This window comes from Protopterus annectens, chromosome 2.part0 (genome assembly GCF_019279795.1).
Source record: "Protopterus annectens isolate FY-2018-M chromosome 2.part0, PAN1.0, whole genome shotgun sequence".
NCBI lineage: Eukaryota > Metazoa > Chordata > Ceratodontiformes > Protopteridae > Protopterus > Protopterus annectens.
The window spans coordinates 495,869,277-495,891,754 of NC_056728.1; the positions used below are offsets into that span (position 1 = coordinate 495,869,277).

At 41.2% G+C, this 22,478-nt stretch overlaps 1 protein-coding gene across 1 annotated transcript in view; it reads right to left on the minus strand.

The window, feature by feature from the left end:
- FBXL3 (F-box and leucine rich repeat protein 3) overlaps positions 1 to 22,478 on the minus strand; it is a 522,035-nt gene that overhangs the window by 167,301 nt on the left and 332,256 nt on the right. The window contains exon 3 of the mRNA XM_044060902.1: positions 4,803 to 4,925. Within this exon, the coding sequence (XP_043916837.1) occupies positions 4,803 to 4,925 (123 nt within the window). The remainder of the gene's footprint in view (positions 1 to 4,802; positions 4,926 to 22,478) is intronic.

A 22,478-nucleotide genomic window follows, 5' to 3' on the forward strand; every position in this document is an offset into this window, starting at 1 on the left:
CTATAATACCTATCAGGCTTAACAGGAGCAGGAGGCAAAGAGTCAGGGTTCAGGGAAGCCTCTGCAAAACATCTTCCACCACATTCAACACAGGAGGAATAGCTAAAGGCCTATGCTGGGGTAAAACAAGAACTCCCTAAGCCTTTTCCTGGAGTCAGAGTAATCCTGGCCTTCCCATTTAAAGTGCTCCCTCATGGAATGCAAAGTCTCTGAAAATGAGAAATCCTCAGGTGGAGACGCTGTAGGAGTGGAATCATCCACATCAGAATCAGAATAGGTAGGATACTCCTGCAAATCTTCCACAGAAGATTCTGAAGCCTCAGAACACTGTTCAAAACAATGAAACTCGGTTCCACCCTAGGCCTCTTATCAGGCGGGGCATAGAACCCCTAATCATAGTAATCAAATCTTCTGCCATCTTAAGCATATGTTTCTTAGGTACAGAACCTGAAATGGTAGGAGAAGCCCCACTGAAGCTGAAGTAGGCCTACCTCTCATAGAAGTTTTGGCAACAGAAGGAGAGGCCCTAACTACCTTGGGAAGAGAGGGAAGAACAGTCACCTGAGAAGCCCCTCAGCCTGGCCTACCTCCTGAGAAGGCACATCCTGTAAGAGTATAGTTTCTGCCTGGGACTCCATGGAAACTCCTGGCAAAACCTCCGGCTCCACTGAGCCTTCTAAAGAACCGGCGTCCGGGACTGCCGGTTCCTCAACCCTAGGCTTCACTGTTTTATCCTTGCGCTTCTTGAGGAAGCGGCGCCGGAGCATCCGACGGCATTTTATAATTGCAACGCTTCCCAAACACTAACCTGGCACAGTCTAACCTCCTCTTAATAGTGCGTTTGTTAAACCTAGCACAAGAGCGGCAACCAACAACGCCGTGCTCAGGCCCTAAACAAGGTATACACAAGGTATGATAATCCCTATGAGGTATCTGTTTCCCACAAGAAATACAGTTATTCACTTTTTCTGACATCCGGTAAAATACTGAGGCAAGAAAAACCAAAATGTTCCCCAACGGGTACTTAGCCAACTCTGTTTGGTCTGAAACTCCGGTTTGAAATATTTCAGTACGGCAACCTGCTCTCGCAAAACTGCTTCTGCCTCGGACCATGCGGCAAAAAAGACTGAGGTTATGGGGTCGGTCGTGCGATTAGTACCCTGGCGTACTGGCGTCAGTCTAATCGCGCCTGACCGACGTCAGCCTTATACTCTGGTATTCGGGCCGACTGGGACGCGGACTATACCCAATAGTCAGGACTGCAGCAATGGAAGACGAAGAACATCATACTAATAGCTGGTCTCAAGGGGGTATTTCTTTTCCAGACTTTAATTTATATATTATCTCTTCTATTATAAAAGTTATTACTTTATTAATAGATCGGTCATATGCCGCAAAATGGAAAGATTATTGGGAGCTAATTAGTATGCACTTCATGAAAATCTCCTTAACACATAAAAATATGATTATAAATAACTCCATGTTGTGGTTGCTAAAGGAATTTTGTACTTCACCTATTACACCTAAACATATGGTCTGTTACCCATTAAATATTATTATTAGTTATCGTAACTTTATATTCATGCACCCTAAGTATAGGGAATGGAATTTTATTGTATTCCCTATAATTTATACTCAGGGTATGCTTATGTCATCTACTTCTGAAGGAGCTCATTTAGCTATAGATAATAATCTAAAGTACTGGTATCAGCTGATATCTGATAATAAAGTTAAAAATCTAGATTTCTTAAAACAAGAATTTGATCTAAGAGAAACATGCTGGTTAGAGGTTCAGATCTTTAGACAACATCTCATTGATAGAATAGATCTAATGTCTATAACAGTTAAAGAATCTATTCCAAAACTGATTGATTACTTGATAATAAATTGACAGCATAAAGTTTCTGATAAAGGTAAACTTTCATATATACATAAAATTATCAGACAAGAAACTTTTTACAATGTAGATTCATACTGGAATTATTTCACCTCTATTAATGGGGACCCACCAACTTAACAAGATAAACAATATATATTGGAATCTGCTTATAGAACTACATCTTCCATTGTCTGGAGACTTTATACATGGAAATTTTACATAGATCTTTTTATACACCTTTGATGATGAATAAAATTAATAATAAAGATAATCTATGTAAGAGATGTAATGTAGAAATTAATGCTGACTGGGCTCATATGTTTTATGACTGTATGAAGTTGAAAGAATACTGGAAGTCAATTAATGAATTTTTGCAGGCTCTTTTTACAGATAATTTCATTATTTCTAAGTCTCTTATATTATTCAACACACCTGTACCTCAATGTGTTAAAAAGATTAAGCTTCCCTTGTTATGGTCTATCCTAGCAGTGGCTAGGAAATTAATAACTAGAAATTGGATTTCAGATACACCTCCTTCGTTCAATGAATTTAAAAATGTTATGAATATAATGTGTCATATGGAAATAAGCACAATTAGAATGAGAACAACTAGAAAAACATCACATTTTATTGTATGGGATAATTTACAAAATTTGTTAAAAAAATTCTAATTTCAATAGCACAGTATTTTAGTTTAATTAATTGATCTGATTGTAGTGGATGTCTTTGTAAATACTTTAGTTGTTTTGTTGAATATTATAATAATACCTATTTTTAATTATTTGTATAAAATTGTTATGATATTTCTCTTATATGTTAAAACAATAAACTTGTTTTAAAAAAAAAAAAAGATATGGGCCAACACATGTATCCCAGTAAAAAAAATTTAAGTATTTGTATATAGGCAAACCATGCATTTAAACACATCAGTCAAAGCAAATTTTAAAAATTTGACATTCAACGCACATTAAGGATACAGTTCTGACCACTTCCTTTTGAGACCGAGACAAAAAGAACAAGCAACTTTTAAATTACATTTGACTCAGTGACTGAAGTTTAATATGTAATTAAGTAGAGCCAATAAGTTAACTAATACTGAAACAATGACAATCAAAACCTGTTTTTGTCAGGAGCCTTAATCTTTCCTGCACCTTCCAGTAAGGATGGCTATGCCCCTCACTCCTGCTACCTACTATATTTATTTCAAGATTGCGAAGTACGAGAAAAAAAGTGAATCCTCTGAGTAATCTCGCTCTTTAGGCACAAATAAAGCATCACACACTTATAACAAACTGTAGTATCAATTATTAATGACTCTCAATTAAGCTTGGCATCCATTATGCAGATGGTCTGTGAAAACCTCAGAGAGCGTTTATAAGCAATCAACTAACTGTATTGACAATGGGAGTTATTATGAAAAGTCAATGAAACAGAAATAGAACCCGTGTGATGTCACTGCAATTTCCTCATTAATGCAAAATATATATACCTATGTTTCACTCAGAAAGACAAATGGCTAAGGGTAAATTACAACTGAAAGGTAGCAGTTTGATATCCAGTTAACCAATACACAGTAGAGATTTGATCAGAAACATCAATTATCAGAACGCAGCCTTCCAAAGTTTTCAGGTAGGAAAAATCATAAAGTCTGAATATGTACATGTCACATGTATTCATTTGAGAGTGTTTTTTGAGCTGGTAACCTGTTCATGTATGGAAAAATATTCTTTATTGCCCACTGGAATCGGTGAATAGTTGAAAGTGTATTCCCTGTGCACAGAAAAAACAAGACTTTAGATCCAGTTCAATGCAAGTTTGATTACCTGAACTACCCTAGGTCCCAATTAGTTTGGATAATCGACTCTCTACTGTAAATGATTTACAGATCTTCACTATCCACAAAAGAAATTCTCACAACATGTAGACAAACATTTCAAGGGCACTCTATTCCTCCAAGCATGCCATCTTGGAACAGTTCTGTGCTCCTTTCACACCACAGTCTTTCCAAACGCATTCCTTCCATTTACAGTTACCAGAGTAACAGAGATGAGTAATGAACAGCACAGTTTTATTAAATTCACTGCCAGACACTGGTTGAAGGTTGGCCATTCATTACATTTCATCTGGTGGCCAGTTAAAAAAATAAAATATAAAATAAAAAAAGAGGGACATGCCAACTGCTGACTCATCTTAGGCTATGGCCCTCTATGGTCATCCACTGCACAGGCTCACATCCTGATTATGGATAAACTGCATCCTGCAGGATTGCCAGTAATTGCTGATCTGCTGGGTTTCAATAAATTATTTAGGTCACTTACATGGATATTAATGTTAAGCATATTATAACATCCTCTCTAAAAAATTCTGCAGTCAAACTAGCTCCTGTCCAAGCCTGTTTACTCCCAAAGTCTCAGCTAACAGAAAATGTTTAAAATCCTCCAGGAATTAAATAAATAAAATATCTTCTCAAGTGGAGATGTAGCCACAGCAGAACTTTGCAGAGATGAAATGCACGTACAACACAAGTGGAATGCCTGACACGTCAGGCTAAAGTTAGTAACTTTTAATCTTAGATGGGAAAGTAACCTAGTTTCAAATTGCTGATGGAAATACTGTTCCACTGTGCAACAGTAAATTAACTTCATGCCCTAACAAACAGTTGCATGTAGACATTGAAACTACTCCAACGTATTTTTTCCATTTATGGTCAAACTGACTTACTGAAAATAAATATAATTCAACACTGGCTAAATCAGCTCTCTGCAGCACCATCCAGTACAAAATGGCTTTAAAACCAAAAATCGTGACACTGAATAGTACTCCCAAGTCTTTTCCATAATAAGATTTAGCTTAATATCAGACTTAAGCGTTTAATATATTTTGTAGATTTACAGGTCTCTTCAGTAGCATACTAATGGTTTACCTTAGGCATATCCATAAAGCTGGGTCTGGCAGTAGAGATAAGTCCAAGTGTTTTTAGTGAGCAGTTCACAAGCTGTGAAAGAATATTACAGGCTGCCTCAGCTGACTCTTTACTGCTGTCCACCTTTAACAAAAATGAAACACAAAAAGATAATTACATTTTCTGTTCAAGTTGCACACATTTTAAATACAAAAACAAAGTAGACAGCAAACAATTCTTAATTAGTTCAGTATCTGGAAAAAAAAAAAGGTGAAAACGCAAAAGATGAGACAGTATTCATCTTATCAGCTAATCTTCAAGAAGGCCAACTAGCTAAGAAATTTTTGAGGACCCCCCCCCAAAAAAAATAGCTGAGAAGAGAAAACCAAATAATAAAGTACAGAGGTATCAAAGGTGTGACTCACAGTTCAACATTCCTAAAACAGTCCCTGGAAACAGCCACACTTGTGGTGGAGAGGCTTCTGAGAGCACTGGTCAAGAAGTAGTTACCCAATGATAAAAGATGATGCAGTTAGCAATCTATATGGAAAAGGTCTGCCTTCATACTTGGAACAAAGAAAAAAAAGATCATCTTATCCACATTCTTAAACTTGTATACCCTTTATGGGTAAAACATGAGTGAGCTACCTGCAGAATGGGTAGGAAGAGCCCTCGCCTCCCTGGGTTCTGCTTCTAGAAAGAAATAAAAGAAAGTTGAATGGACTGGTTCAAGGATAGCCCTAAAATCACTTTGGGTAGGAAAAGCAGGTAAAACTCAAGGGACAAGCAGTCCTTGTAAAAGACCAATACAGGTTTTCTACATACAAATTCTTATACAATGACATATTAAAGGAAGAGATAATATCCACCAAATCAGCATCTTGCAAAAGAGAAACTTCAAATCTGTCAAACTGGACAGCTTGAAGGAAGGATAAGGATGCCTGTTATTTGGAAAATTCACTTCCCAGGGATAACAGGTTTTTCAAAGACAGAAGAGTATGCAAAAGCCCTTAAAGAACTGCTTGGAACCACATTCTGACACTCTGTCAAGATGTGCTTAGACGGTGAAAACAAGCACCCTGATTGTGAAATAACAGAGACCTAAATAAAAAAAAATGTGTCTAATGTAGGTGAGAATCACATGCAAATTCGCTGACTAAGGTAGATACTCTTCTGCCTAGACACAGTATCACATCCATTAAGCAGTGTTGTCTGGCAGCATATGTCACCCAGGGGGACTTTCACTGAAAGATCTGATGTAATCTAAACAATCAACCAGACATGAAGGTTGAGCTGTCTGCTGCACTAACCAAGGGGTTCTCATCTGGCCTGCACCAAGACAACCCTCTCTCTACTGGCAGGAACCACAGAATGTGAAAATACTCCAATACAGGCCACCAACAGATGATGAGGATGAGCTCTGCTTCCTTTACAAGGCTAAAGGCAAGAAATCAAATGCAACAATTGAAATACATACATGAATCTTCCCTATCAGTGGTACACCTTATTTTAATCTGCTCACTGTGAATCCACTTCCCTACCCTGACGGAAGGGAAAATCCATCTACAGTGAACTTCAGCCTGCTGAAATGAGTTGCGCTGAAATGAGTGGTACTGGAGAAAGAATGGCATTCTCCTAAGTTATGAACAGAGCAATATGAAAGTTATGGATATTTCTCACAGTGGTGTATCTGTCAGCAGATCTCTGTCAAAAGAACTGTCAGGATTTATTCCAAAAGTGTTAGGAGTGCTTAGTACTTACAATTTTCCAGTATGCTAATTCCCAAACTGTCTACCTTCTTCCTATCTTTCAAGTTTTGGATGACATAAAACAGAACAAATCTGAAGACAGATAAGAGTTGCTAGGAAGGTGGGCAGGATGACTCCTGGAGTCTACATACAGATCCATTGCTATGGTGAGTATCCATAACTTTCCTAACAGAGGTTGTAAAGCTCTAGTTGCAGGAACTGATATGATATAGTACCTAGACATAACTTCTGGATGGATGCCTTTTGGGAACATCCTATCACAATAGCTCTCAAGGAAGTCTCAAAACTGGAGGCTGTGTCCAACATCTAATGTCTTGAAAAGGTATGCAGGGAAGCTTAGCTAGCTATTGTACAAATATCACATGAAAAGGAATTATGGAAGGCAGCTGCAGATGTTTAAACATCGCTGAGATAATGTGCGTTAGAAAGCCTGGAAGGCTTTGCAAAGTGTATCATAAGAAATACAGTGCAACTTGACGACAGTTAGAGAAGTGTAGCATAGCAAATTTCTTGCCTTTGTGGTCTTTTGTAAAAACGCATACAGCTGGTAATCTTTTTCTCACAGACGTTGTTCCACAACTAAGCTGTCTATTAACATCTAATAGCAGTTGCCAGGATTGCAAAGTGGTCCAAAGTGCTGCATTCAGGTTGTAGTCTCCTATGGAAGCATGGATTCAAATCCCACTTCTGACAAATCTCATTAATTATGATATTAGAATCTCATTAGGTTTGAGCTCCAACAATCTGACCTAAAGGGAGATCATGTCTATTAAACCTTTTCATTTTTTTCGACAGGGTTACACAAGCTGTTGGCAGTGGTCATGCTCTTGGTACACCTTATTTTGATCTGGCCAAAGCACTTGATACCATACTTTATGCCAGAAAAGTAAGGGAACTGGCATCCCTAAACATAGAGGATAAAATGAAACAAACAGACCAGCACCAAGGTAAACCATCTTTGGAGAAGAGAAAATATAGCAAAAACAAACAAAACTTCAAATTACGGACATGCTGAGCGTATAATTAATTTGTAAACTCCACAATTAATTTATTCAGTCACAAAGCCTTCGGGAATAACCCTTCTTCAGTTGTACATACATCAAAAACCAGTGCTGCTTATATAATTAATAAAACTATGTGACACAGCCAATAATGCAATTAACTAATTTAAACATTTTCAACTAATAACATTTCAGAAGCAACAAATGTTTTTTAAAGGTACATAAAAGAACAGGAATTAATGGATATTTATATTCTGGATGGAATCTGTTTTTTTTAAATTATATTTGATTTTTATAGTGAGTTTTTATATAAAGTTTTTGTCTTTGAAAGCACTGAAATTTTATTTGTTGAAAATGTTTAATTAGTTAACTGCTTTATTGGATGTGTCACATGGTTTTAATGATTATATAAGAAGCACTGGTTTTTGATGTATGTACTCATTGAAGAAGGGTTATTCCCGAAAACTTTGTGACTGAATAAATTATTTGTGGAGTTTATGAATTAATTTGATGCTCAGTGTGTCCATAATTTGGAGTTTTGCTCGTTTATCCCTAAACTGGTCATAATGTGGTGAGATGACTAGCCAATTGTAGCTCATCTGTCAGGTGATTTTTTACAGTGGAGAAGCTCAGGGGTCTTTATTGGGTTTCCTCTTGGTTGGCATCTTTTTTAGCAATCTCAAAATTAGTAATTGGGACTTCTGGCGTACCAAATTTGCAGACAACTGCAAACTGGATGTGCAAACCCCTCAGATATCTGCACTCTTCAGAAAGAGCATATCCTAGTTAATATCTGGTATACACAAAATAGACAATGCTAAAAAGTACTGTTTCTTTTAGAAAACTGAAATTACCCATGACATACAATATACAAAACTTATCCTTACTAAATGAAAAGCTAACGGGGACCTGGATCAACAGTTCCCTCTCCTTTGTTCAAGTGGCAATTGTAAAGAAATCCTACTTAGCACATCTAATAGCCAAAACTATTTCAAGTAGGATCCAAAGACGTTATTGTTCTCCGTTATTTAGCACTGATCAGACCCATTGCAGAGTACATCACTCCATTTTGTATGTATTTCACTCAATACACCAACAAACGTGAAAAGCTTCAGAGGTTCCTGAGAAAAAGATCTTTATTCTTAAGGACCTTAGTTACTGGGAAAGATGAAGTCTTTGTACTATACACTCCAGAGAAGGGATCTGTTCCTCATTTACTGTGCCATCGGTGAGAGGAGGTCAAGGACCACAGGATATCTCAACATGTTAAACAGCTCAGCTATTACTAGAATTAAATATCTAAACTATCATTCACAGACAGAATATGATGCTCAGACAGATTCACTACCAAACAACTCCTCTTCTCTGAATAAACCTCTTCTGTAGGTTAAACAATGTGATTCAATATATTCCTTCAAACTAAGCCTAGATGACTGGAGAAGTACTCTTAAATTTACCCCAGACCTGACAGGCCTCGCCCTCCTTGAGAAATGAGGTAAAGCCTGTGGGTGGGTATTGATAAGGCATACAGTACCTTTGGAATAAATAGTTTTGAAACTGCCCATGGTAAGAATACTGTGGAAAGAAAACAGGCAGAATATTTGCTTGATTCAGATTTGTTTCCATAGTCACTGTGGGTATGAATGAAAAGCTGTTACAACTGAAAGTTCTATCTTTGCAAAACAAAGAAGGTAGGAGGTTAGCATAATGGTTAAGGTGTGTACCTTAGAAAGACAAAGTGCAAGGTTTGATTCTCACATGTGGCGATTGGCTAGGCTTCAAATGTCTCACAAGAGCAGTTAGCCTAGTGCTAATCTATGAACCTAAAAAAGGAAGGAGTGACTGCAACAAGTTGCAACAGTGAAATCCTTCTAAATGATGCAACTGCTACCAAGAAAATGTCCTCCATGATAAAAATTTCAGCTCCACAGATACACTTTTTTCTGTTTGAGCTATTTGTAACAAGTACCTTGAAGGAATACACTGTAGATCTTAAGGGGAGGCCAAGGATTAGGGTCTTGTCTGAAGTGGAAATTAGAAATGACTACCAGATGGACCTTTACAATGGAAAAGCAAAGTCCAGCCTCAAACATATTCACAGGTTCAAATGTCAATCTTATGACCTATGAGCGAGCCTTCAAGGACTCTCGACTACTGCAACCCCATGCTGACACTTTCTACTTACCATTTACCTATCAATATTGTTTTTTGAAGAAGCTAATGAATAGCTTCTGAATATAATTAGTAGTTTATTCCATAATTTTGAAAAGTGTTGTGCCACTTGTGTTGCCTTTTTTTCTGTTACTGATATTTAAAGCTCAATGAAGTAGGCAGGTGACCAGAGTTCATTTAGCAGGTCACCTGTCTGCGGAAGCTGGGTTAGGAGGAATGCAGGGACAGACCACTAGCAGGATGCTCATCCTGGAAAGTGGGAGGTGGGTCTGGCTTGGCATCACAGTAGAGTCCAAGCCTACCAAGCCTGCACTGTTGAGTTAAGCTGAAGGCAGCTTAGTATGCAGACACGTTTTCCTTCAAAAGGCAGCAATACCAATTTTCAGAAAAGCTGCTAAGGGGAAGGGTGCTCACAGGGGAAGAGGGACCCTCTCCCCCAAATCTCCCCAGGGAATGGAGGGCTGATTGAGATTCCCAGGCAGGAACAAATGGGCTAAATAAATGGCTGTGATGCAAGCACAGGAATGCCTGACTCCCATCCCTTTGAACAAAGGGGCCAACTGGGTGTAGGTACAGGAGTCAAAGTGTCATTCTGCTGTAAGAAAAAAAAAACATCACTGAAGTAGGGTATGAAAATATGGCTAAAGAGTCTACACTGTATTCTGCAGATCAAACAGGAAACCTTTTCCATTTGTCTTTGCCCTTGTATGCAAAAAACTTGCAATGTAAAAATAACAACACAGACCATTCTGTCCAGGAGGTCACACTGACCTAATCAAGATGAAAGTACAGCTATATGAGCAACTCACCATAACTGAAGATATGCAAACTAGCTGATCAATGTTGCAGCTCTATTCGTAGCTCTAGGGATTTGCTGAAAGCATCTTCTGAACCAACCTCCAGAGCTCCTGAATATTGCAGTAAGCACAGCCTCTCCCCCAGCTGACAGTGGACTAACGTATGCCACATATGTCAGCGAACGCTCACATTATACTGAAGTTCTCTTTGGATGTAAGCAATTCATAAGTGCTTCCTCAGCAGGGCCAATCAACAGTCTCTTCAGTTCTTTATTTATAAAGTCCGGAAGGACCCATACCCTAACTTGCATACCTAAGAATTTATGCTGATCAAGGTGGTACTGATACAAGCCTCCAAAAATTTCAGGGCAAACTATTGTATATAAATGTGATTTCAGGACAATTCAATGGATCCCTGGACCCCACAAGCCCAGATGAAAACAATGAAGCATACTGGAGGTAAGCAGGTGGGAGCTTATATGACCCTGGTGATCACAGACTGAACCGTCTACACAGACTGAATTATCTACTGTTACGGTGAGTTATTAGCCACCCACGGGTGCAAACCTTGGCTCTAGAGGATTGTCACTATTGAAATGATACCACAACCCCATGTGTAAAAATGGGAAAAGGGGTTGAGGATGGATGGTGAGCTACTCACACATCTATATTAGGTTCACTGTAGGGATCACTATGTCACACACAGACTGCACTGTTTAATTATTTCAGAGTTAGTACTACAGAACTGCTGGAAATCATCTAAATGCAAGAGGGTAGGGACATACTCTGTATAACTACTGGCAAACTCTACTCTTGTTTTGGATGTTAGCAGTCATCATGCTGAAATCCCCTCTGATTAGTGCCTTTAAAGATTTGTTGCTGGACTGGTACTTGGTAACAGAAAATAATTCCATCTTCCAAATAAGAGATTCTGATATTGGAGAACCCAGCTTCTCTGACATGGAGATAGACAGCTGGTAAGTCTGTCTGACATCCTTGATTCTTGCAGTGTGAACACCCAAACTGTCAGTGGATATCAAGGAGGTTCAGAATTCTCTCTCCTTATTTTCTGAGTAAGGGAAAATGGCTGGCCGTTGAACAGCCTAGTTCAGGGCTTGCTCTGAAATGAGCTTAGGCATGAGAGAAGGGTTAGTTCTAACAATGACTTCATATCCCTGGATAAAATTGTACAAGGGTCCTAGCACATGATGGCCTGGATAAGACCTTTCGGGCAGAGATAAAAGTAACTACTAGCAGTCACACAGACAGGGGGACAACCCTTGGTAATGAAAACTAATAACCAAATGGATACCGAGGTCAACACCCAAATGGTGTGTAAAAAGAATGTCCAAAGAAACCAAGCCAGCCTCCAGTTCAATATAACATACGTCTTTAATAAAAGTAGAAGAACACTGTTAAGCACTTTCGTCCCTAATAACAAGGGACTTCATCAGAGCAGTTTGCATTCTACACAATGTGATTATATAATAAACATGTGACGTAATAAATTAGCAAAACAACCAGTGACAGTGCTGGATAATTTAAAATGCTGAACTACACAAAAAAGATATAAAAAATACAATTAAAACCATTTAAAGGCATTACCAAAATATTATAATTGGGCTGATCTTAATTTTAGCACATTGCTAATAAACCTTGTGAAACAATGGCGTTCAATCTTAATTGCCATTGGAGCTCACAGTATTTTAAAGCATCTTCCTAAGCCTCCTTCTGGATAAAATCTGCTCAAAAAAATGAAAAAAAAAAAAAAAAGATGCTATGTACTCACCATAACATTCCATGGGTGTTGTTCATCTCGCCTTCATTCTTACTGATGGGTTCAGAGCCAATCCTCGGCTCCGACTCGGCCAAATGCAAAAGCTCGAGGTCTTCAACCAGCTTGTGGCCTACTCCCTATCCCATGATGCACTGGTGATTCACTCAGATCTTGTTTGCTGCTAATAAATATATATGCCACTCTTGACATACCAATAGTATAGAAAACACTAGATAAAGATCACATACAACCATGCTTTGCCTTAAATCTCTGTCCTCAAGAGGCCTGGATGGAGGTTGGAGGGTGAGACGCAAGAATGAAGGTGAGATGAACAACTCACATGGAATGTTATGGTGAGTACATAACTTTATGTGAAGTTGTCCTATCTCACCTTCATTCTTACTGATAGTTCAGCATCCCAAGTGCCACCTTTCTTGGGTGGCTCACAGGAGTATATACTTCAGGACAGTGGAACCAAAGGAAGCCCTGTCCCTGGAAGCCCTATCTACTTTGTAATGAGTGATAAAGGTATGCAGCCTTGACCAAGTGGCTGCTGCACAAATAGTATCTATCAGTAATTTGGCAGTAAAGGCTGAAGAGGTAGAGACAGCTCTAGTTGAGTGGGCCTTTATTTTGTCTTGTAGGGGTACATTCACTGAACTATAAGTAAATGAAACACAATCCGATAACCATTTTGATAAAGTGGTTTTCACAACAGGAGCTCCTTTCTTGGAATCGGAGAAAGAAATGAAGAGCTGTTCTGTTTTCCTGAAATCCTTGGTCCTATCGAAATAGAATCAAAGCTGTCTGTGAACATCAAGCTTGTGCAGCATATACTCCACCTTACTGCCATATCTAGGGAAGAAGATGGGAAACTCTATCGACTGAGGTTAGTTTCTGAACATACTTTTGGTAAAAAAGAGAGATTAGTCCGAAGGGAATCTCTATCATTATGAAAAATCAGATATGGGGGTTTAATGGACAAGGCCTGTAACTCTGAAACCCTCAGAGCAGAAGTAATGGTTACCAGAAATATGGTTTTCCCATGTGAGATGCTTTAGGTCACATGAGGAGGCTGGTTCAAAGGGAGGTAGGATGATTCTTGAAAGAACAAAATTCAGGTGCTACAGAGTAATTGGAGATTTAATGGGTGGTCTCAAATGTATAGTACCTTTGAGAAACACCTTGGAAAGTCTATGTGATATGATATTGGATCCTTCATCACCAAGATGAAAGATATTGCAGCCAATTGAACTTGAATAGTAGCGGTGGCTGCCTCTTCACTAAAAAGCTTATTCAAAAATTCCAAAATAGAGGATATTGGAGCTAAATAAGGATCAATATCGTTTTGTAATGCCCACATTGAGAATCTTTTCCATTTGCTGAGATACAACTTTCTGGTAGATGATTTGTTAGAGGATGTCTAAATATGCTGTGCTGCAGCTGACAATTTGAAAGACTGAAAGGATGGATGAAGAGCCCCTGATGAGTGAATCAGGAGGTCTGGAACTGGGTCCAGGATCCAAGGCTCTTCCAATAGATGAGGCCAAAAAAGGGGAACCAAATCTGGTGAGGCCAGTAGGGAACTATTAGAATGATTGTCCTTCCCACAGCACTGACTTTCTGTAAAACTTTGGGTATCAGTGGAAAAGCATAAAGAAGACCCGGGGGCCAATCGTGAATAACTGTATCTCTTGGGGCATCCACTTGAGGGTGAATTGGGACAAATTAGCTGCTGCATTTCATGTTTGTGGGAGTGGCAAAGAGATCGCAGCAAGGCTGGCCCTATTTGCGGAATATCCTTTCTGCTACTTCTTTCTTTAGGTACCACTCGTGAGGTAATAGAATTGCACTGCTCAGTTTGTCTGCTATAACGTTGGACCTCCCCAGATATGCATTGCTAGCAGAAAGTGCTGTGTGGAGGTTGCCCACTGCCATACTCTCAGGGCCTCTCGACACAGAGGTTAAGATTTGGTTCCTCCTTGTTTGTTGATGTACCAGACTACTGACATGTTGTCCGTCTGTACTGCAACAGTCCCCTGAGGAAGAGAGTCTTGAAAGGACTGCAAAGCTAGAAGTACTGCTTTCATCTCTAGGACATTGATATGCAGATTGGCCTCGTAATGATTCCATGTGCCTTGGGCTGTTTTTCCCTGATAATGCCCCACTCAGCCTATCAGGGAAGCGTCCGTGGTCACTATGGCTATGGGGGTTGGTAGACGGCCCGTCGTTACCCAATGCGATATTAGCCACCACTGGCGATCCCTTCTGCAAGAATTTATGATTATGATCTGATGAGACATTGGGAGATCTTGAAATGACCACTGCGTGAAAAGGAGCCATTGCAGTATGCGCATGTGCATCCGACCCAGTGGAATTGCAATGATGGCTGCTGCCATTGTACCCAAAAATTTGAGAACCATGGATGCTGGGGCTTTTTGTTTTTAGAGGAGAGTTAGGACCTGTTGTCGAACAGTACAAGCCCATTCTGGCGGACGTTTTAGGGTCATTGTGGTGGTGTCCAAGTCTGCTCCTATGTTGCGATGGCGATAAGACAGACTTTTCTGAGTTTATGGTAATCCCCAACTGACAGCATAGATTCAAAGCAGTGACCCTTGCTTGAATGAGTTGATAACCTGGTGGTGGCAGTTAGGAGCCAGTCGTTCTAGGTAATGGAAAAGTACAGTTTTGTACCTACCATAAATGTAGATGTCCGATAGGTATGCATCTGCAGTCATCACATATGGGTTGTCCTGCCTCAGGCAGCCCTTCGGTCGGCCGGATTCCAAAGTCTGGGTCTGGCGTCGGCTGATGTCACCCTTTCCCCGATGTCAGAGCGCCTGGGGTATAAAAGCGTCAGCTGACGCCATCTTCCTCAGTGTTTCTTGCCCCAGATGCCAGGTGCCCTCATAAATTCCAGACATGCACAGAAATATATATATATATATATATATATATATATATATATATATATATATATATAAAACAAATACACCATAATAGATAACCCCAGCTAGCTATGAGAGGGAAAAATACCCAATAAATACCAAAGAGGGGAAGGAGGGAGGGTAAACCTGACTGCAGATGCATACCTATCGGACATCTACATTTATTGTGGGTACAAAACTGTACTATGTCCTTCAAGGATGCATCTGCAGTCATCACATATGGGTAGAATACCATAGCCAATCTGGGGGTGGAGGATCTATGTAAAGGATGGTGTAGCTAAAATGCCCTGCAGGACTGCTGTAGCAAAGCCTGCTCTGGATCTGGAATATAAAGGTAAATTGTAAAGCTTGGAAAATGTATGCACGGAGCTCCATGTAGCAGCTTCAAAAATGTCCTTGGTAGCCACCCCTCTTAAGAAAGCTGTGGAGGTGGCTGTGGCTTTGGTGGAATGAGGTCTAATGTTAGCTGGCACAGCTTTTCCATGAAAGGAATAACAAGAACAAATGCAATTCCCTATCCATTTTGAAATTGTCTGTTTGGAAATTGCTTTTCCTTGTGCACCAGCAGCATATGCTACCAACAAGTGGTCAGTTTTTCTGTAGCTTTTAGTTCTGTCCAAGTAGTAGCGCAACTGTCTGTGTATGTCCAGGGTGTGTAGAAGTTTCTCCCCTTTGTTTTGTGGGTTTGGAAAGAAGGCAGGCAGGTGAATAGCTTGGTTTAATGAGACCCTGGATACCACCTTTGGCATAAATGAAGGATTGGTTCTCAATGAGACTCTGTCTTGATGAAAAATAAGAAATGGCTGTACTGCCATGAGGGCCTGTAACTCAGATACTCTTCTTGCTGAGGTTATGGCCAGAAGGAAGGCAGTCTTCCAAGACAGGAACTGTAGTTCTGCAGATGCTGCTGGCTCAAAATGAGGCAGAGTTAGTTTTTCCAACACGAAGTTAAGGTCCCAAGTAGGCACTGGAGGTTTCCTTGAAGGATTGATGTTTTTAATTCCTCTTAGAAACTGTCTTAGGAGAGGATGAGAAAAGACAGGTGGATCAGTATTGTACTCTGCTGAAATTGCTGAAGCATGAATTTTAATGGAAGAAGACAGGCCATTGTGGAGCATTTCCGCCAAGTATTCCAGGATATGTGCCATGTTCATCACTGTCGCATCTAGGCCCTTTGTGGTGCTCCAAGTGTGAAATCTTTTCCATTTTGCTGAATATGCCTTTCTTGTGGCAGGCCGGCGAGCTTCCAAGATGATATCCTTCACTCTCTTGGAAAGCTTATCCTGAGGAGCAGTCAAGGTATTTTCCAGGCTGTTAGTTTCAAGGTTTTCAGGTTGGAATGCAGAGTTTTGTAAATGTGCTGTGTCAGGAGAAGTGGCCATTGAGGAAGAGGCCATGGTGTCGTACGTGACATGCTCTTTAACAGTGGGTACCAGTGCTGTCTTGGCCAGTCCGGAGCTATCAGAATCACTGTTGGCTGCTCTGTCCTGATCTTCAGTAAGACCTTGGTCATTAATGGAAGAGGTGGAAATGCATACACTGTTAGAGTTCTCCAGCTGAAACAGAGGGTGTCCACTTTCCATGCTTGTGGGTGGTATGTCCTTGAGCAGAATTTCTTCAGCTGATGATTGTGGGGGGAGGCAAAAAGATCTATGTCCGGCCTTCCCCATGATTGTGTTATCTGTAGGAAAATGTCTGGGTGCAGCATCCATTCGTGTGCATCCATGATATTTCTGCTTAAGCTGTCCGCCAGTATATTGTCTTTTCCTGGCACAAACTGGGATTGCAGCTCTATACTGAGTTTCAAGGAAAGTTCCCACAGATTCATTGCCAGTCTGCAAAGAGGGTAGGAATGGGTGCCTCCTTGCTTGTTTATGTACCACATAACTGTGGTGTTGTCTGTCCTTATAAGCAGGTGGCCTTGATGCAGAAGAGTTTGAAGGCCTCAATTGCATGTATCACTGCCGGCATTTCCTTTTGGTTTATGTGCATGCGTAGCTTCTTTTGTGACCATAGTCCTTGAATACATCTGCCCTCCATGTGTGCTCCCCAACCGTGGTCTGAAGCGTTGGTTGTAATGGTTTGGCTGGCTATTGGTTTGCTGAAGGGCAGACCCCTGTTTGACTGGCTTGCTTGAGCCCACCACAGAAATTCCTTTGGAGGCATGGAATGAGTGGGATCATAGTTTCTAAGCTGTGACTGTGCTGAGTCCATAAACTCCTTAGGTACCATTGTAGTTTTCTCATATGCAGCCTTGCTTGTGGAATCAGCAGAATGCAAGATGCCATGTAACCCAGGGCCTGCAGGAATTTCCTTGCAGTCAGCTGAGTTTGTCTGGTCAGATTCTTGAAGTAATCCGGTAGTTGTCTTTGTTTTTCTTCTGTGAGAAAAGCCATTTGGGTGGTTGTGTCTAGTTCCGCACCCAGAAAAGTTATTCTTTGGGATGGAACAAGTCTTGATTTGTGAATGTTGACTGTATATCCCAAGGCCTGCAGTAGGTGAATGGCATAATTCAAGTCCTTTACCAAAGTTTGTTGGCTGTCCGCTTGTATAAGGCAGTCGTCCAGATATGGGTATATTTGAATCCCCTGAAGTCTGCAGTGTGCAATTACTGATGCCAGGCATTTCGTGAATACTCTGGGCGCAGTAGATAAGCCAAAGGGCAATGCTGAGAATTGATAATGCTCTGAACCTGCAAGAAATCTGAGGTGTCTTCTGCAACTTGTCTGATAGGGACATGCAGGTATGCCTCCTTGAGGTCTAGAGTCACCAGCCAAGACCCCTTGCCCAGCATGGGAAGGAGCTGCTGTAGAGTCAGCATTTTGAATTTTGGCACAATGAGATAAGTATTCAGTGCGGACAAGTCGAGAACAGGCCTCCATTGATTTTCTTTTCCTGGAACAAAGAATAGTCTGGAATAAAATCCTTGGCCTTGTTCTGAAAGAGGAGCCTTTTCTATAGCTTTCATTTGCATTAAGTAGGAGATTTGTTTCAAAGCCTCTGCCCTTTGATTTGGTGGCAGGTCTGGCATGCCTTTTTTTCTTTTTGGCAATGTGTGAAAATGGAACCTGTATCCTTTGTCTATTATTTGCAGTGTCCATTTGTCTCTTGTAATACTGTGCCAATTTACTGAGAATAAAGAAAGCTTTCCGCCCAAAGGTGCTTTTAATTGAGCCCTGGTTGGCGGAGTCAAAGCAAAGTCATTGAGTCTGTCCTTGTGCAGCTGTTGTAGGTCCTGCACTACCTCTGTGGTTGGGAGGCTGCCATTGCCGTCCTCTGTAGGAGCCTCTAGCTTGCCCTCTACCTCTGGCACGCCTGCTCTTGCCTCTCTGAAATCTTTCTGTGTCCGGAAAGGACCAATTCTTGGTAGGTCAATTTCTGCTGAATCTTGGTGGTTGGACCTGTAGAAAATCTTTGACTGTTTGTACAGATTTTGCCTTTTCCTCAAATTTCTTTAAGACCTCCTGAGCAGTGGAGCCAAATAACTTTTGCTTTTCCAGTGGAGCATCCAGAAGCTTAGCTTTAACATGGTCTGGCAGAGATTGTTCCTTCAGCCAAGCATGCCTACGTATGACTGCACCTGTCATAGCTGACCTACATGAAGCTTCCAATGCATCATAACCACACTGCAAGAAATGGTTGCTAACCTGCTGGGGTTCAGGTGAAGACAGTTTCTTATGCAATTCATCTAACAAATACTCTTGGTACTGTATCATATGAAATTGACAATTTAATGCCCTCATAGAAACAGTAGCAGAAGTATACACTTTTTTACCCCATCTCTAAAGCCCTGGACTCCCTTTCAGAGGGCAGTGGATTTTTAGTTGTGGCAGCTGCAACCCCTTTAGGGCCCTGGGAAATGGTTTCTGGATCAGCAGAGTGGGCCTTGTAAAGAAAATGATGCGAGTCCGGGACCCTGTAGTACCTATCGGGCTTGACAGGGGCCGGAGGAAGAGTGTCAGGGGTTATGCTAGACTCAGAGTACACATCATCAATGACATTCAAAACAGGAGGAATAGCCAAAGGTCTATGTTGAGGTAAATGCAGAAAGGTTCTTAATCTTTTCCTGGAATCAGAGAATTCCTGGCCCTGCCATTTGAAATGCTCTCTCACAGTGTGAAGGGTCTCCCCGAAGGATAGTTCTTCAGGAGGGGAGGCCGAGGGGATAGATTCCTCTGCATCAGAGTCCTCGTAGGCCGAAAAAGCCTCCTCCTGGTAGTCCGAGAGAGCAGAGCCATCAGAGGCCTCCTCTGAGGAGTGGGGATCAGAGGGCTCAACCCTGGGCCTTTTGTCTAGAGGAGGTTGAGAGACCCTGTCCGGATGGGGTTGGGAGCCCCTAATTAAGGAAATAAGGTCCTCTGCTAAGGTTAGAATCTGTGAACTTGTAGTGGGTCCCTGAGGAGTAACCCTGGGAGGCATAGCTTTTGTGTGTTTAGCAGCTTTAGCCCTGGTGAATGCCTTTATGGACATGGATGCAGGAGGCCTGGCTGCACCACGTGCTGGTGTAGTTTTGTCTAGAGGAATGGTGTCGGAAGTTTCCAAGACACCAGTTTCTGAAGGAAATTCAATAACCGACTCAGCAGGGGCCTCCAGGGCCGAGGTTGTTGGTTGAGCGGTTTCGGGGGTCGGAAGTACCAAGGACTCAGTTTCAGCCGAGACCGAGACACTCGCGGTAGGCCTGCCCGTGGTTTCAGCCGAAACCGCGGGCCGCGTGTGTCGGTCTTTGTCCTTCCGTTTCTTTGTTAAATGTGAAGTCGGAGTCTCCGATGGCATATTGTATGAAAAACTAGCCCCAAAAAATTCCTCTGCAAACTCCGCCCGACGTCTAAGAGTGCGTCGGTTGAAGAAAGCACAGGCAGAACAGGCCGAGACGGCGTGGTCTGGGCCTAGGCAGGGGAGGCAGTAAGAGTGGAAATCCTTATGAGGTATTTATTTCCCACAAGTTAAGCAATTATTAACTTTATCTGACATCGGCTGAGGCATGAAAGAGTCCCCAACGGGGTACTTAGCTTTTGAAGTCTTCGGTAGCAGAATTACAGGAGCTGGCCGACTGGCACTTGTGAACTGCTTCTGCTTCGGGCACCACGTGGCAAGAAAGACTGAGGAAGATGGCGTCGGCTGACGCTTTTATACCCCAGGCGCTCTGACGTCGGGGAAAGGGCGACATCAGCCGACGCCGGACCCAGACTTTGGAATCCGGCCGACCGAAGGGCTGCCTGAGGCAGGACAACCCATATGTGATGACTGCAGATGCATCCTTGAAGGACATCACCTGGAATCCTAAATGTCTCAGGTGAGCCGTGAACACTCTGGCGGCTGTAGTGAGACCAAAGGGCAGAGCTCGAAATTGGTAGTGACTGGCCCCGGATGGTCTGGCCATTTTTATGCGGTAGTACGCATCCTGGAGATCTATAGAGTACATCCAATTGTCTTTTCCTAGAAAAGGAAGTATCAACTGCAGCGTGACCATCTAGAACTTCGGCTTACAGATTTATTCAGTCTGATGAGATCCAAAATGGGTCTCCAGTCCCGTTTTCTTTGGAACTAAAAAGAACCTTGAGTAAGTTTCAGGATCCTATCTGGTCTGCGGGGACTGATTGAATGACTCTTTTCTTTAGCAACCTTTGAACTTCAATGGCTGCTTATTCCCTTTGACTGGGTGGAACGTCCTAGATTTTCTTTATAGGGGAAGGTGGGGCAAAAAAAAAAAAAAGAGTATAGAGTAACCTCTGGATATGATACTTTGTACCCAGCTGTCTTTTGTTATTTTTAAAAACAAAACAAAGAAAGAAACTACAAAAAAAAACACCAACAGGAGCTGTAGTACTGCTGAAGAAATTTAATGTGTTCTGGTACCTCGGCAAAAAACCCTTTAGAGAAATAATTTACTAAACACCCAGCAGTATATTTTATACATCTCAATTAATCACATTCAATTAAACAATTACAAAATTTTAAATTATAGTGCATCAAAATCATCCATAGAAACGTACATGTACAATAATAAACTGTAACTGGTATGTTTAAGTGTGGAAAATGCAAGTTTTGTACTAGAGTTAAGAACATCTCTGGTACTAGTATTAATAATGTGAGGTGTATAGCTAAAGATAAATTTGACTATCAAGTCATGTGGGGTAGTTTACATTTTGGGTTGTGGCTGTTCTCCTACTAAGTGGTATATTGGCCAGACCAAGAGAAGGATTAAAATATGTGTTTTAGAACACTTGAGGGACATCAGAAATTGTAGATTGGATAGTCCCATTGCTGAACATTTCCATAACAGTCATGGGGGTTTAGATGACTCTCTGTTATTTAGTGTACTAGCGAGGCCATCATCTTCAAGGGGAGGGAGTTTTATATCTCAACAACTAAAGTTAGAGAGTAGGTTTATCTTGAATTTTGGTAAACTTGCCCCCAGGGGCTTAAATTTGGAAGTTAATTTAAACAACTAGTTGGTGTATTATTGTATATGTACGTTTCTATGGATGACTTTGATGCACTGCATTTTAAATTTTGTAACTGTTTAATTGTTTAACTGAATGTGATTAATTGAGATGTATAAAACATACTGCTGGGTGTTTAGTAAATTATTCCTCTGAAGGCTTTTTTGCCGAGGTACCAAAACACATTAAATTTCTTCAGCAGTACTACAGCTCCTGGTATTTTTTTGTTATTTTTAACCAGGCATCTAGGTACAAAGATAAGCGTACCCAGACTGCCTCCAGTAATGGACAGGCGGGCCTCCTCTCAGGAGCGCTGGTAGGGCTTCCCAAAGAACTGATCTCTGTCACCCTGGTTCTCTGGACCCCCTCTGCCGCGTGGGAGGAGTCTTTCATTATTACCCCCTCCTCTCCCCCTCTGGAAGGGGTTTCACCACGTGTGTCCTAAAAGGCTCCTTGAGTTTTACGGAACAACATCTTTCCTCCTTTCCAAACTTTGGGGTAGGGTCTGGTAGGAGTGAAAAAATGGACTCCGATGGCAGACAGAGTCTTCCCGTCTTGTTCACGCCTGGTAATAGTTTCTTTCACTTTGGGTCCAAAAAGGGACAAGCCATCGAAAGGGGTGTTGATAAAAAGATGACTTAAAGGGCTCCGCAAAAGAACATAAGCGTATCCAGGAATGTCTCCTAAGAGCAATTCCTGTACCTGCTGCTCTACTCACTCCATCAGCTGCATACAAAAGCAAATGCATGGACGGGTTTGTCAGGGAATTGAGGGTGGAGAGCTGTGAAGA